The following is a 16,391-nucleotide window of genomic DNA, read 5'->3' as shown; positions in this document are numbered from 1 at the left end:
GCTTGTTTTATAAAGTGGGAGTTAATCAATTGTTTTGAAATAGTTTTTAAAAATAAATAAAGATGAATTTACCCAATACCAAAAGCAATCGATATTTTGCCGAAGACAAAAGCAATCGACTAGAATCGATTAATAATCGAATCGGTTCCAGCTCTACCCAATGTGTGTGTGTGTGCGCCGCAAAAACAAAACGCGTATTGTCTGTCGGGCACGGTGCGGGCGCACACAGCGAAAGGCAATTTACGAAGTGTTGTATATTTTGTGAGAATTGTGAATTGTGAGCAACCAAATCATTGACGGTGAATTTTTTACTGTTTTTATCAAATAAATGCAAAACAAAATCAAACGTATTGGAAATGTCCTGAAAGTGTTTGCCACCAACAAAAGCCTTTGTTGTTGTTAAGCGAGAAGAGCGTGTGTGTGCAGTGAGAGTGCGTTTCGTGTGTTTTTCTTAGTGTGTGTGTCGTCGTCTCGTGTATGGTGCTAAAATTTACACAAACCCACCTACACACACACAACACACACGCATACACTCACACACACACTCACACAAATACAAACAAACAAACACATACATATATCGAAACGTATACATTGTAAGTGTAGAAAATTTCTGCTGCTTTCTTTTGTTGCCTTATTCGTTTGCATTGCCCCCCTCGAATCTTTTGTTAGTGTATGTGTGTGTGTGTGTGGATCTGACGTCGTCGTTTCGTTGTGTGCGTGTCGCATATTGTCCGTGTATCTGTATGTATTTAAAAGGGGTGGCCGCCCAAACCCCAAGAGGGTGGAGTCTCAGTATATTTCTTCTTTTCTATCCGTTAGTTTTTTGCTTTTTACCCTGTTTTTTTTTTTGTGTATTTATTTATCCGTTAAATAGACACAATTGTTTAGCAATTAGTTGTTGGCACGAGAGTAACACAAACATGTGAAATAAACATACTCATCATCATCATCATCATAAGCATCGCCATCATCATTGTTGGCTCCACTCTGAAGTGTTTTGCCCTCATAAAAACTAAACTTCACTCGTCGTTCTTGCTGAGTGTGTATGATGGTGTTATGGGGGATGGGGGATGTCATGGGGGTGCGAGCGAGATGCAGCAACAAACGAAACGGAAACGAGAAATTTTCATTCAACGTTTTTTTTCTTGGTTCCATTTGATTTTTATTGTGCCATTGCTCCTTGTATGTATGTATGTACATATGTACACACATACACTCAGACACACATACTCGCAAGAGTGCGCGACAATGACGAGACGGCGGCGCGACGTCTGCTTGTCTGCGCTGCGCTGTTGCGCCGCTTAGCGAGCTTGCAATTTACAGTTGCATGCTTTTTTGCCGGCAGACACACACACACACACACACACACACACGCGTGTGCTAGCGGCAGTCAAGCATATTGCACTTTGTTGTTTATAACAAATTGCTTGTAAAAATTCACTCGCCACCCACACAAATACAACTACAGACACACACATACATAAATGCAAAGTCCCATTGCTGTCTCTCTCACACGCATGCACAGTCAAGAGCAGTGTTGCCAATTTTGCTAGTTTTTGCTTTTGTCAAATCTAGCTTTTTTGTTGATAATCGATTTGTGGATCCAATTTGCAAACCATCCAACCTATATTCTCATTACTTATTTTTTTTTATTTTTGCAAACATTTGCACTTTTCTGTATAAATGATAACATTTTGAATGAATTAGAAATGCGTATTTATACGCTCTTTTTATTTCATTTTTGATTGCCTTTAAAAACAGCTGTTTTTCTTAATCATCCGAAAAGTTGGCAGCACTGGTCAAGAGTCGCTTCGCATAGACTCACCAACACACATGCATACATATACCAGCTCTCACTCACTCATGCTTTCTCTCTCGCTCTCTTTCTCTCACTTTGTGGCTTCTTTGCCTGCATCTATTTTGCATTATTATTACAGCGCGCCGCATCACCCGGCATCACAACAATAATAACAACAACAACATCAAGAACAGCCAAAACAAAACTCATACGACATTTATTATTGTGAGGCGCAGCGTGCGCGCTGCTGCTGCCGCCAAAGAAAAAAAAAACAGCAAACAACAAGCAAGAAGAACAAGAACATTTTTTAGACACGCATAAACGTACGCATAAACAACTGCACAGCTGCTTACGCACATACATACATAAACATTCAATACATATATACATACGCGCATTTGCATTAGAAAACTAACCAAAAAATACCAAAACACACACACACACACACGTACACGCACACATAAACAAACAACAAAATACCAATCAATGGCAGATTTAATGCGTTTGGGTAATGTGGACGTTGTCATTCAGAAAGATAAACTTGGCTCGCCAACGGGCGGCTCCGATGACGGCAACCTAGCGGCATTGGGCGGTATAACGGGTCTCGGCGCCATGATGGCAGCTGGCGGCATTGATTTGGCCGATCTGGCACAGGAATTGGATCAGGATGAATTCGATGGGCCGCACATGCTAAATGGTGAGTAACCACACACAACTATCGATTACAAGCAAATTACATATAAATTTGCGGTTATTTTACAAAACCACAAACATAGTACACACACAAGCAATCGTATGTGTGTATGAGTAAACACAGCAGGTGATTCATCAGCTGTGGTGGCTTAGCCTCCAGCTTCTAGATTTGCTGCTACCTTTCATGCTTTCAAGGTGCAATGCACTGCTACTGTGTCAGCCGTGCGTCATAAAAGAACAGCAACAAAAACGACCACAACAACAAACAACAGCTTGGCAATTATTGCGTCTGCGTAGCTGTGTGACTCATGCGCATGCGCCAACACTCTCGCTCTCTTCGCTCAGTCTCTTGACGCTTGCTCTCATTGGCTGCGTTCGTGTGCGTGCCGTGACCTTTAGCTATGTGTACATTGCGCTTATCGCATGTACAATGTTTGTATATGCATTGGTAATCGATAACGACATTTTCTCAACTGTTGACAATTGATCGCAGCTGTTGGCTAGCAAAATGGCGGTCCACATGCATTTCGTCTCCAAATTGCTATCGTTTATCAATTGTCTGTCGTTTTGTTTGAATGACGCACACACATACATACATACATATACATATGTATGTATGCCTAGCCATTAGTTTTTATCGCCATTCACATAAACAAGCACACGCATATGCACATGCATATCAATGTAAATGTATATTATATATTTTCATTTTTATTAATGTTTAATGGCCAGCAGCGTTGTCGTCAAATGATTAGAAAACGACGCCAGCTTTTCAGTAAACTCAGTATTTTCAGAACGTTTCTTGACGCCGTCACGTTTCTATTTATGACAAAAGGCTGCGCTGTTGCGGTCGCGTTTAATCGCTTTGTTTTTGCTTTCCTCGTGTGTGTGTGTGTGTGTGTGTGTGTGCGCTTTGTTTTCGTTTTTGCGTGTTTTTGTTTTCTTTGCATTTGTTAATTATAACAATTGCAAGCATACACAGACACACACGCACACTCTCACGAATGTCACACAGCAGTTGTAAGTTGAAACTTCTGCCAACTTGTTGTTAAGTTGTCGACAATTATCGATATTTATCGATGTCAACGTATCTCTTCACCTGCTGTACATTGCAGGTGTCCAATAGAATCGGCATTTTTTGGTTTTGTTTTTGGTTTTATTGTCTATAATTTGATATGCAGAACTAAATTCATTTTGATGCATGATCGACTAGCCGATGCCCTATATAGTTTAGATAACATGTCTTGCTATCGGCGAACGATAACTCTGAACTTATTGATAACGGTATATTTGAATTTGTACGTTGCTTGTTTCGTCAAACTTATCTACCCGTTAATGTATTGGTGCAGGGTATTGGTTTCGTTTTTCTTTGTTTTTTTTTTTTCTTGATGCAAGCATCGAAATGTGTTTGTGCTGCTTTCTACACAGTTTCGTGTCGCGTGTGTGCTGTGTGTTGTGCAATGTTGTTAATTTGGCACATTTTTCAACATTATTTGTTTGCAGGCGAAAGGCCGGCGATAATTGCGCCGCCGGAAAGTGAATGGTACCATGGACGACTCGATCGCTATTCGGCAGAGGCGCGTCTTCGCGGCAGCGGCAAATTGGGCAGTTATCTGGGTGCGTAACTCTAACTCTCATTGTGTGGTGATCAATACTTATCGATCACACACAATTCTCTCATTCAACATAATTACAACATAACATGTATATCGATCGGTTGGTTTTGCAGTGCGCGAAAGTGATCGGAAACCCGGCTCCTATGTGCTCAGCTATTATGGACGCACGGGCATCAATCATTTCCGGTTTGTTTTCAATCAGATTGTCGTCTTTTGTATTTTTAACTATTATTGTTATTCTCCGTAGAATTACGGCCGTATGCGGTGACTTTTACATTGGCGGTCGTCAGTTTATCTCATTGAGCGATCTCGTTGGCTATTACACCTCATGCAGTGATCTGTTGAAGCGTGAACGCCTTGTGTTTCCCGTCGCACCGCCGGAGCCGGTTAACGATAAGAAACGTGTGGTGGCCATTTTGCCGTACACGAAAATGCCGGAAACGGATGAGTTGAGCTTCCAGAAGGGCGACATCTTCTTTGTGCACAACGACATGGGCGACGGTTGGCTTTGGGTGACTGCTCATCGTACTGGCGAACAGGGAATGATTTTCCGTGAGCTTGTCGATGATTTGGATGTCTCCATCGATCCGAATACCGTGTTTCCCTGGTTCCATCCCAATTGCACCAAAAACGAGGCCGTCGACATGCTAGTCAAGGGTGAGTACCAAGTATTAAACATTAGTATTGCCTGTTATGATATCATTTTAATTGAATATCATAAATCTGACATATATCTACATAAATTTAGGTTTGAATTCATGTAGAGATTAATATCGTAATTCGAATGCCGTAAATTGCTAATATAAATCGTGATTACTAATTGTGTATCTTATAATTGTACATCTGTTTAATTGCTATTTAATGTCGTGACAACATTGTTGATTCCAATCATTGATTAATGCCAAATGTCACCAAATAACGTCAGCAATGAATCAATGGAATATTTTTAATTAAAATAGTATCATATCTATTTTTATTCGCAATTCAATTTTAGTGAAAACTAATTACAAAATTAAACATATCAATTTTCTGTGAAATTTAATATATAAATTATGAGTCGACATCAATTCAATATGGGAAATTTACTAACGATGTTACGATATTGAATATCGTAAGTGTACTATCTTTACTGTCGAATATCGTAACTAAAAATTACGAACAAATAGTGTAATATAGTATTTTAATTTTGATTTAGTATGCTATTTCAAATTTCGGTATCAATATTAATACTCTCTTCAATTCAATATCGTAAATCGTGAATCGTGAATACTAAATCACTTCCTTGCTTGCAGCTGGTCCTGGTAGCTTTCTGGTGCGCCCCAGTGACAATTCTCCCGGGGACTATTCGCTCTTCTTCCACATTAACAATCAGATCCAACGATTTCGCATCGAGAAGAAGGGCGTTCGCTATCTGATGGGCGGTCGGACATTCGAATGCCTCGACGCTGTGATCAATCGCTATCGCAAAGAGCAAATTGTCGAGGGACATTCACTCAATCATCCCGTGGTCAATGGCTCACAGCCGGAGTTCAATCAACAGTATGTGGTTGAGAAGGCCGCCGAGAAGATTTACGCCACGCTGCGCGAGTGTCGCGATCAGATTGGCCTCAAGAAGATCAAGGGCATCAAGCATCATGGGCATTTGAATAAAAAGTCTGACAAGACAACCAAATGGAAGCAATTGTACTTTGCCCTCATCAACGATGGCACCGAGACCCAATTGTGCTTCTATGACAATCCCAAAAAGACTAAGCCCAAGGGTCTAATTGATCTGTCGTGTGCGTATTTGTATCAGTGCCATGATTCGCTCTGGGAGCGACCCTATTGCTTCCAAATTGTGGAGCGTGCGTTGCCCTGTTTGGCCACCGTCACGTATCTGTGTGCGCCCAGCCAGGAGAGCTATGTGGAGTGGATAAATGCATTGAAGGCCCAATGCGATTCGCAGTTGAGTCGGGCGCAGAAGAAGGTGTCGCGGCTGCGCGAGTTGCGTTGCCTCAATTTGCATGTGCTCGAGGCGCATCGATTGCCATTTAAACTGGTGCCACATCCCTACTGCAGTATTTCGCTCAACCAGGTCAAGGTGGGCAAGACACGCGTCAAGATTGCACCCGAGCCCGTCTGGGAAGAGGAGTTTGTGCTCGAGTGAGTTGGGATTCTACTTATACCTTATTAAGCTATCATTTATGCCTTGTATTCATTTGCTTTCGAGTGTACTGCATTCTATTTTGGCATTATTTATGCAATGTAATTTCCCCATAACATGTTCCATTTCACTACATTTCAATTTATTTATACTTTCTGTCTCATTCCACTGTTCCATATATTCTTATTTCTCTATTCTAAGTTCCTATGTACGTACGTATGCATTGTAATCTTCCATTGGACTACATTTGCATTTGCACAGTTCCATATTCCCATTCCTTTGTACCATTCCACTGTTCCATAAAGTTTGCTCTAATTCTGTTCTATTTCTTTGTTTTTACTTATACATTGTAATCTCTCACAACATATATTATTTCAATTTACTCTTTTTCATTTCGCAATTCCTTTATTTTTTATACTTTATACTGGAATCAGATTCCACTGTTCCACAAAGTTATTCTTATTACTGTTCTGATTGTGTGTTCCATGTTCCATTTCACTACATTTCAATTTACTCTGTTCTATTTCCTAATTTATTTATACTTTCTGTCTCATTCCACTGTTCCATAGAGTTATTCTAATTTCTATCTCTATTCTAAGTTCCTATGTATGTACATATACATTGTAATCTTCCATTGGACTACATTTCCATTTGCACAGTTCCATATTCCCATTCCTTTGTACCATTCCACTGTTTTATAGAGTTTGCCCTAATTTGTTCTATTTCTTTCTTTTTACTTATACATTGTAATCTCTCACAACATATTTTATTTCACTTTATTTCAATTTACTCTTTTTCATTTCCCAATTCCTTTATTTTTTATACTTTATACTGGAATCAGATTCCACTGTTCCACAAAGTTATTCTTATTACTGTTCTGATTGTGTGTTCCATGTTCCATTTCACTACATTTCAATTTACTCTGTTCTATTTCCCAATTCCTTTATGCTTTTTATACTTTCTTGCTTCATTCAACTGTTTTATTAAGTTATTCTTATTGCTGTTCTAGTTCAATGTTTCTATTAATGCATTTTGATCTCCCATAATATGTTTAACTTCACTACTATTCAATTTACTATGTTCCATTTTCCCATTCCCTCATACTTTCTTGTTCCATTCCACTGTTCCAAAATTAAAATGCACTTTTTTTATTCTATTTCATGTTAGTTGACTTTACTTTAATATCACTATATCCAATGTTTCATTCTATCGCGTTTCATATTAAATTTTGACTTTAGTTAGTTCTATATTTTCATTTCTTTATACTTTCTTGTCCCATTCCACTGTTCCAAAATCAAAATGCACTTTTCTTTATTCGATTTCATATCTTTTCACTTTACTTTAATTTCACTATATCCAATGTTTCATTCCATCGCGTTTCATATTAAATTTTCACTTTACTCTGTTCCATTTTCGCATTTCTTCATACTTTCTTGTTCCATTCCACTGTTCCAAAGCAAATGTTCACTTTTCTTTATTCTATTTGATGTCATTTGACTTTACTTTAAGTTCACTATATCCAATGTTTCATTCCATCGCGTTCCATATTAAATTTTCACTCTACTCTGTTCCATTTTCGCATTTCTTTATACTTTCTTGTTCCATTCCACTGTTCCAAAATCAAAATGCACTTATTCTATTTGATGTCATTTGACTTTGCTTTCGTTTCACTATATCCAATGTTTCATTCCATCGCGTTCCATATTAAATTTTCACTTTCCCGCTCTCTCTCTCTCTTGCTCTCTTGTAGTGACGTGCCACCCGATGTCGTCTCCCTGACCATCACGCTAGTCTCGCGCGGCAAACGCGGCAAGGACTCGGAGGTGGCCGAGCTGACCATCGATTTGGCCAGCTTGAAGAATGGCCAGGAGACGGAGGGATGGTACCAGCTAACGGGCATGACACCGATGGGCGAATGGGGATCGCTGCGTCTGCGCATGCGCTATCTGGACGATCTGATCATGCCCTGCGAGGAGTACAGTCCACTGCAGCAGCTGCTCCTCGAGCCCGAGCTGTATGCGGTCAAAGCCCTCGCTGAGCTCTGTCACAACGATCGTGTTCCACTGGCGACGGCGTTGCTGCGCGTGTTTCGGCACGAGAAACGCGAAACGGAATTGATACGCATCCTGTGTCAGGCGGAAGTGGCGCGTGAGAATGAGACAACCACACTCTTTCGGGGCGCTTCGTTGGCCACCACGCTGATGGATTTGTATATGCGCACCGAGTGCAGCGGATTCCTACAGTCGGCGGTCAGTGAGACGGTGCAACGCATACTGGAGAGCAAACAGTCAGCCGAATTGAATCCCACTAAAATGGATGTCAACGATGATGCGTGCACAAATGCGGAATTTCTGCTGCAGATACTCGATCTGGTGACCCAATCGATATTCACATCACCGGATGCGTGTCCACGGAATGTGCGATACATTTGCAATTGCCTGCAGAAGGCGGTGGTGGCCAAATGGCCAACGGAGCGCTTGGTGCGCACTCGTGTCGTCTCCGGTTTTATATTCCTGCGTCTGCTCTGCCCGGCGCTGCTTAATCCGCGCCAGTTTGGTCTTGTCAGCGAGACACCGCCAACGGCGGCAACGCGTTCCCTCATCATGGTGGCCAAATGTCTGCAGAATCTCGCCAATCTCATTGAGTTCGGTGGCAAGGTAATATATTATGGCTGCAAACTAGGTATAATCATTTCATAAATCGAATCAATCACTGCAGGAGCAATACATGGAGGTGGTCAATCCGTTTATATTGAAGAACAAGGAGCGCATGATTGTGTTCTTGGATCAATTGTCGCTGGTCACCGATCCCAATCCGCCGCTGGGCATGTTTGTCGAACAGAACTCGAATCACAATGCACAGGACACAGGTAAGTAGCATAATTTTCTTATTATTTATTCTTCGATTGATTCAAATTCCGTTTCGATTTCGCAGGACGTGAGTTGGCGACATTGCATCACATTTGTGTCTCCTATTTGCCGGAACTGCAAGAGCTATCGAATATCCTGTCGATCAAGAAGCTCGTTACGGTCACCGATATGCTGACCAAGCACAAATTAAAGTATCGCGAGATGATCAGCTAAGGGAGAGGAGAGGAATAGAAGGGGAATAGAGACAGGCCGAAAGCAGAAAGCAGAAGAGCCACAACGCAACAGTCAGTTTATATATAGATATTACATTTTTATATAGATATTTACATATACAACACACACACACACACACACATATACATATATAGTATATAGACAGTTGATCGCCCGAACACACACACAAAAACCGTACAGAACAGAATCAGAAATCAAGAAATTACTTAGTGCATATTGTGAGAATAGTTCCAGTAGGATTAGTCAAGCTTTTCTCGCGGCATTTTTTCGTTTTGGTTTCTTTCTGTACTTTCACGTTCTCTCTCTCTCTCTCTATCTTTCTCTATCTAGGGTGAAAGTACAGAAAGAGTCCAAATATAATATATGTATATGTATATTATATATTATATTATATGTATAGCGTATAGTGTGTGTCTTTTTTTTATTTTTATACAAATCGAAATTATACATTATGAAAATGCAGCAAGCAGCTAAAACGAAACGAAAAAAAAAGCAAATAAAGTAATTTAGTAATTAGCCAGGTCGAAAAATGTGTTCAGCAACAACAACAACAACAGCAACAACAAACTGAAAATCTGATTAAAAAAGGAAATGATGAGAGGAAAACGTAACGAACAACAACAAAAAGTATTTATACATTTTTTTGCAATTGTGTCTTTAAAATACAAATAAAAAGACATAAGAAACACGCGTGGCCATTAAATTCAACAAAGCAAAACAAAAAAACAAAAATGCAAGAAAACTAAAAAAAAAAAATAAGTACATTTAATAATGAATGAAAATAATGCAATATTATGAAAATACTTTTCGTCTTATTAATTGATTTAAGCTTGATATGGAATATACATATTAATACATATAAATATATATATATACACACACATATATACATATTTTAAAAGCATACATACACAAGTTAATTATACTATATTCACGAACTATTATCTCTCTATTATGTATTACTACTATTATTATGTATATTATGCAGAGACTCATCGCGTGCTCAGTTGCATTTTCAATACTTTTAACTAACGAGTTTTTTTTTTTTGTTTGTTTGATAATGATTTGTATTTGTTTTACCTTGTATGCAGGCAACATTTGACTTGTATTTATTTTTTGTATTTAATTTTTTATTTGATTTTTGTATGTATGTACAATACTCTTGTTTGGAAGCATTCATACAACTCGCTTTATTCATGATCATCATCTCTAAAAATGCATTAAATAAAATGCGTCTCGTCTCTTTATATTACCAATTGCAATTCGTATGTATGTGAAATGAAAATGAAACACAAATAATGACGTAGTTGAACTTTTTGAGAAACATTTAAGTTCATCATTGTAATTTGTAATGCATCAAAATGATTAAGAAGATAAAACAAATAGTTATCTATATATACAAGTATACATATATATAAACTTATATATATATATATGTATGTATACAGCATCTGCATCCTAGTCAAAAGAAAAGCAAACAAAACAAAAATAAACAAAACTTACGAGAAATAATAAACGAAAATTAAAAGCTGTTTCAATTACTTCAAAAATGCAATTCAAATTTTTGAATTCGATAAGAAAGCTTATTATCGATAACATGTAAATCGAGCATTGAACTGCTTGGGTGTTAATGTTTTGAGTTGGGGTAAGTGAAAAAATTTGATTATCTAAATTTCAAACTTCACAATGCTAGAAAATTAATTGACAATTACATAATAAAATAAATTATTTAAATATTTGTGCAAACGGCGCAAACACCGATAACGGCTAAAACAGTGTGTACACACCAGTTCGTTAAAAGCACAACTGTTGCGGAACAGCTTGAGCAGTGTTTACATTGTTTTTGTTTTTATTTACGTGATAAGCTGCTGCTTGTTTTGTGTAGGCAACTTTTAACTCCACAATGTTGCAATTAATTGACAATTACATAATAAAATAAATTATTTAAATATTTGTGCAAACGGCGCAAACACCGATAACGGCTAAAACAGTGTGTACACACTAGTTCGTTAAAAGCACAACTGTTGCGGAACAGCTTGAGCAGTGTTTACATTGTTTTTGTTTTTTATTTACGTGATAAGCTGCTGCTTGTTTTGTGTAGGCAACTTTTAAGAAGCGATTAAAAGTGGCAGAATCATGGCACTAATACCGCCGGTAACACGTCTCACCTCCTCCATCATACGGATCTTGGGCTGCAATCCCAGTCCCATGACATTGCAAGGCACCAACACCTATCTGCTGGGCAACGGTAAAAAGTGAGCCGCCAATTTATTTTGGGGAATCCAAAGTTCACTTGAATAATAATAAAATTGAAAATTGGTGTTTGTTGTTTGTTCTTCTCAGGCGCATATTAATTGACACGGGCGATGAAAATGTGCCGGAGTACATAGAGCAGCTGAATGGAGTGTTGCAGCAGGAGAAGGCAACCATTGGCACCATCATATTGACGCATTGGCATCACGATCATGTTGGCGGTGTGAAGGACATTGTGGGCAGCACGTTGGCCGACAAGGGTGTGTATACACTTAGAATACATTGTAGACTAAGGCAGAGTGGAGTGGTGTATAAAGGGAAAGGGAAAGGGCTTAAAACTGTGCTTACACGTCCGCCATCCGCCATCCGCATTACATGCATATGAACATACTATCTCTGTGTACGTTTCTTTATCTTGCCCATTAAAGTTCGCCTCAATGCAGATTGCCAGGTGTTCAAATTCAAGCGCAGCGATCAAACTCCCGACCTCTGCCCCGAGATACCAAGTCACATCCAAGTACAACCCCTTGTCGACAGCCAAGAATTTGCGGTAGATGGCGCCAATGTGCGCATTGTGCATACTCCTGGCCACACCACAGATCATGTTGTGCTCACCACAGATGACGGCACTTTGTTCAGCGGCGATTGTATACTGGGTGAGTAAGCGTGAGAGAGAGAGAGGGAGAGAGTCCTCTATTTAAAGCTTTCGATCTTTAGGCGAAGGCACCGCTGTGTTCGAGGATCTGTTCGATTACATGCGCAGTCTGGATAAAATCCTGAAGATCGAACCGAAACGCATCTTCCCCGGCCATGGCAATGTGATTGAGGAGCCGCTGGGCAAAATCGAGTATTACATCCAGCATCGCAATCAGCGCGAACAGCAGATACTTCAGTTCTTTGTGGAGCGACCCTGTGCACCATGGCAGGCCATGGATGTGGTCAAAGTGGTGTACAAGGAGACACCTGAGCAGCTGTGGCCAGCGGCTGCCTACAATGTGGACCATCATCTTAGCAAGCTGCACAAAGAGGGCAAACTGCAGCTAAACAGTAGTGACGATGACGCCAAATCCTACAGCTACCAAGCAAGCAGCGCCCTCTAGAGTAATGCTGAAGAACTGTAGCTGAAACTATCGATGATTTGATACTCTATCGATTGTAGACGTTTTGTAAAGTTATAAATTGTTATTTAAAATGAATTTCTGTCATGTAAAAAATGCAAACTTGTTCTTTTTAAAACAAAACTTTAATTCAAATAATTGTATATTGTAATTGCAATAAATTTTTAAATATATATGATTTTAAAAAAAAAAACTGTGGGTGAACATAAAACTCTAAAGCAAAGTTTGCTTATATTGAAGATATAATATTAATATAAATTTCATATATGAACATTTTTGATTGTAATTTGAGTATAATTTTAATATACTATCAACTCTTATATCGGGCATACTATCGCCGCTTATCGATAGTTTTTTATTTTGAAAAGATTGAAACGTGGAAATCTGTATAGTATAAATTCAATTTTTAGGGCACTCTCGGCTTCACTATCTTCGACAATCGATTGTTCCCTACCCAGAAAATAAGCGTTAAGCAGTTTTAAAGGATTATGCACTAGATTTATATTTATGCTACACATTATCATTTACATATGGAGAAGTGTGGAAGTGTGTGGACGACGATTTAACGCTTGCCTCGTCCCTTGCCCCCCTTGGCGCCACCCTTGCTGCCCTTCTCACGCCGCTTCTTGGCCACAATGGAGCGTTTGTCCTTCTTCTCACGTGGATCAACGACACGATAACGTCCCTTGACACCGGCCGGACGACGAGCACGTCGGGATGCTGTGTGCTTCTTGGCCACCACATAGGTGATCTCCTTCTTCTTCTCCTGGGCCTTCTTGTAGATCTTCTTCAGTTGCTTGGCCTTCTCCTGGGACGTTGCGTCTGCGTTCTCCATGATCTTTTCGGCCATCTTCTTGGCCTTGGCCATACGCTTGGTGGCACGACGCTTCTTGCGCGCCTTTGCCTCCATCACCTTCTTGATGGGGCGCACATTTAGCTCCTGGACCTTGCGCTGATATTCCTCGGTGAGTTCCTTGGGCACCGGCTGCGGTTTCGTCATGTGCTCCTGCTCGTCCTGCACAAACCAGGCGGGCAGATGATCATCGTTGAAGGCATAGCGATTCCAGGCGGCATCGATGAGATCGCGACGCGTTTTCTTGCCGCGCACAAGCAACGCACCCAGCGCCAGTTCCTCCTCGCTGAGACGGATCTTCTTTGCTTTGGGTGCTGCGAAAAGAGAGCAAGGATGAAATATTTGTTCAAATAATGATTAACAACTATTAAATGGTCAAAAATAAATAAAATTATAAAATACGTTACTTTAATTTATAGCTTAAATAATTTTCAAGTTGTGCGATTGTAATGAAACTTTCATAAACTATTTAGAGAATGTTTACATTGATGAATGTAGAAAATCTAGACGCTAGCTTCTATATTCTCAAAGTTATAGACCCTCAAACAGTCGGACGGACAGACATCAGTATTAAAATGTATTTCTCTATTTCCCTCTCGCTCTAATATGTGTGTGTTGTTGTGCTGCTCTCACCTTTGGACATGTCGCCAGCAACGTTTTCATCCTGCTCATCGACTTCCTCCTCCGAATCGGACGATTCACTGCTGCTCTCATCCTTGGCCACATCATGACGGGCCCGACGCTTCGCCTTCTTTCCCAGGACCAATGTTCCAGTCTCTGCGGGGGCCGGACGATTCTCGCCTAGCACTGCGACGCCCTTGGCTTTGTACGCCTTGGCCAAATTGTCCAGATCGTAGTTCTCCTCGTCGTCATTGTCCATGTCGTCGTCGAGCTGCTGCAGTGCATCCTTCTCGTACCAAAGCTGCACACGCTGCTGACGCTTTGTGTCCTTGTCGCGAAAATCGCCCGACTTGATCAGCGGATGATCGCCACGCTTCTTCTTGCCCTTGCCCGCTTTGCCGGATTTCTGTGGCTCCTCATCCTCGTTGTCACTCAAGCCAAGACCTTGCTGGTCATAGTCGCTTTCACTGTCCTCGTCCGCGCTCACCTCGGGCTCATCGTCGTTCTCATAGTTGGCATCGTCGTCCAGTCGTTTGTCATCCTTATCGTACTTCTTGTACTTGGGAAGCTTGGGTAACTCTTGCTGTTCGCCCTCGACATCGAAATCGGGCTCCACATCCAGCATATCATCGAGCTCGGCATTGCTATTGATATCCTTGAGATCAAAGATCTCATGCTCTGTCTCCTCCTTGGGACCATCGTCGCCTTTGATCACCATGTTGAGGTTCATCTTCTCGTGCAGTTTCGCCTTCGATTTGAGAGTCTTTTTGCGCTTACGCTTCAGCTCCTTTTGCTCCTCATCCGCCAACGTTTCGATCTGTTGCTGCAACTCCTCATCCTCCATATCCTCGAGCTGCTCCTGCGTCAGCGGCTGCGGGGCGGACTCCGCCTCATTGTCGGCATCCTCAATGACGCCTTCCTTGTCTGTTTTGTACAGATCCTGCTTGATGTGCTTCCACCACAGCAGCAAACCCTTGATATCCTTGCGACCGAGCACCTTCAGATCTTTGCAGCACTCGAGTATCTCGGTGGTGGTGCGCTTATGCTGCGCAATGCGCGGATCATCGATGGTTATGGAGCCGATGCCCTGCAGGGCAGCCAACGCATTCTCCGCCTGCATAAACTCGGAGGCGGCCAAATCATTGCGCAGCGCAATATCCTGTTCGGTGTAACCTTCGGCCTTGATGCGTTTCTGCTTCTCGGGATGCAGCAAACTGTTCTTTTGCTTGCCACCATCCAGATCGAGCTCTTCGAACACATATTTGGCATCGAGCAGGCGAGGATCGATGCGATCGGGAGCCAAATAGCCTTGGCAAACAACGAATATCTCGGCGGATTCCTTACGCGATGCACTTGGCTTGGTGGCATGCACCTTCTTGAACAGCTGCTTCAGCACCCAGAGCAATGCATTGTAATCCTTGGAGCGAAACACTTTTGTGATGAACCAACCTCCGCTGCGCAAGAATTGTGTGCCCAACTTGAGAGCGTTGAGCGTAAGGCAAATCTGTTGATAGGCATCGTACAGCCAATTGCGACCCACATTGGGTGCACCGTCGTGAAGCACCACATCGGCTTTCCACGATTGCAGCTCTTTGGTCAGCGATTGGCGGCACTTTTCCGTTGTGATGTCCTCGACGAGGCCAATGCAACCGGCAATGGGACGAATGGGGAACAGATCAACGCCCACCACAATGCTGGAGACGGGCATATTCTGTTTGGCCACCTGCATCCAGCCGCCGGGTGCGGCACACAAATCGATGCATACTTGCGACTGTTGAAGGAAGCCAAATTTGCGATTCAACTGGATCAATTTGAAGGCGGCACGCGATCGAAAGCCAGTCTCCTTGGCTAACTGATAGAACTTATCCTTGCGCGTCTTTCCAACTTTACTCTTCTTGCCCATTGTGCTGTGCTGGTGCTGGTGTCGTCTTTGCAAATTCAATCAAAATGTATTTAAAATTCACTTAATTCACAGCGAAATAAGAAACACGCCGACACCAGGCGCGCACGTGTTTGTAAATTCTCGGTTGTCGAGCGATGCCACATAGATCGAACAGCTGCTGTGAGCGAGCGCTGCCACTTTGTTTACGTGCTATCGATAAGCGATAGCCGCTGCGCGATTCAATTAATTTGAATGATTTTTTTAAATTACAAGTATAAACTAAATTTGAAATTAAATTAAATAAAAT

At 41.3% G+C, this 16,391-nt stretch overlaps 3 protein-coding genes across 9 annotated transcripts; 2 read left to right on the top strand and 1 right to left on the bottom strand.

Moving 5' to 3' along the window:
- Positions 1–173: 173 nt before the first annotated feature.
- LOC133847465 (ras GTPase-activating protein 1) lies at positions 174–10,301 on the top strand. 6 transcript variants are annotated; one of them, XM_062282540.1, is made up of 9 exons: positions 174–299; positions 2,333–2,498; positions 3,998–4,111; positions 4,224–4,296; positions 4,358–4,767; positions 5,403–6,252; positions 8,004–8,910; positions 8,972–9,122; positions 9,188–10,301. In XM_062282540.1, the coding sequence occupies exons 2-9, from the start codon at positions 2,414–2,416 to the stop codon at positions 9,334–9,336; spliced, it is 2,739 nt and encodes a 912-aa protein (XP_062138524.1). In that variant the 5' UTR covers positions 174–299; positions 2,333–2,413; the 3' UTR covers positions 9,337–10,301. The 6 variants fall into 6 exon arrangements, with proteins under 6 accessions (XP_062138524.1, XP_062138520.1, XP_062138522.1 ...); XM_062282536.1 differs by having other exon boundaries at positions 176–299; positions 1,941–2,498; XM_062282538.1 differs by having other exon boundaries at positions 179–299; positions 2,295–2,498.
- A 1,104-nt stretch (positions 10,302–11,405) lies between these two features.
- On the top strand, positions 11,406–13,507 carry LOC133849534 (beta-lactamase-like protein 2 homolog). Of its 2 annotated transcripts, none has more exons than XM_062285687.1 (4): positions 11,406–11,612; positions 11,701–11,870; positions 12,054–12,266; positions 12,328–13,507. In XM_062285687.1, exons 1-4 carry the CDS (start codon positions 11,494–11,496, stop codon positions 12,708–12,710), a joined length of 885 nt encoding a protein of 294 aa, XP_062141671.1. In that variant the 5' UTR covers positions 11,406–11,493; the 3' UTR covers positions 12,711–13,507. The 2 variants fall into 2 exon arrangements, with proteins under 2 accessions (XP_062141671.1, XP_062141670.1); XM_062285686.1 differs by having other exon boundaries at positions 11,407–11,612; positions 12,039–12,266.
- On the bottom strand, positions 13,205–16,227 carry LOC133849532 (pre-rRNA 2'-O-ribose RNA methyltransferase FTSJ3). The gene is made up of 2 exons (XM_062285684.1): positions 14,215–16,227; positions 13,205–13,895 (listed from the first exon to the last, which is right to left on the bottom strand). Exons 1-2 carry the CDS (start codon positions 16,103–16,105, stop codon positions 13,291–13,293), a joined length of 2,496 nt encoding a protein of 831 aa, XP_062141668.1. The 5' UTR covers positions 16,106–16,227; the 3' UTR covers positions 13,205–13,290.
- Between the last annotated feature and the right edge of the window lie 164 nt (positions 16,228–16,391).

This window comes from Drosophila sulfurigaster, chromosome X, assembly GCF_023558435.1.
Source record: "Drosophila sulfurigaster albostrigata strain 15112-1811.04 chromosome X, ASM2355843v2, whole genome shotgun sequence".
NCBI lineage: Eukaryota > Metazoa > Arthropoda > Insecta > Diptera > Drosophilidae > Drosophila > Drosophila sulfurigaster.
This window is presented reverse-complemented; position numbering and strand designations above follow the sequence as displayed.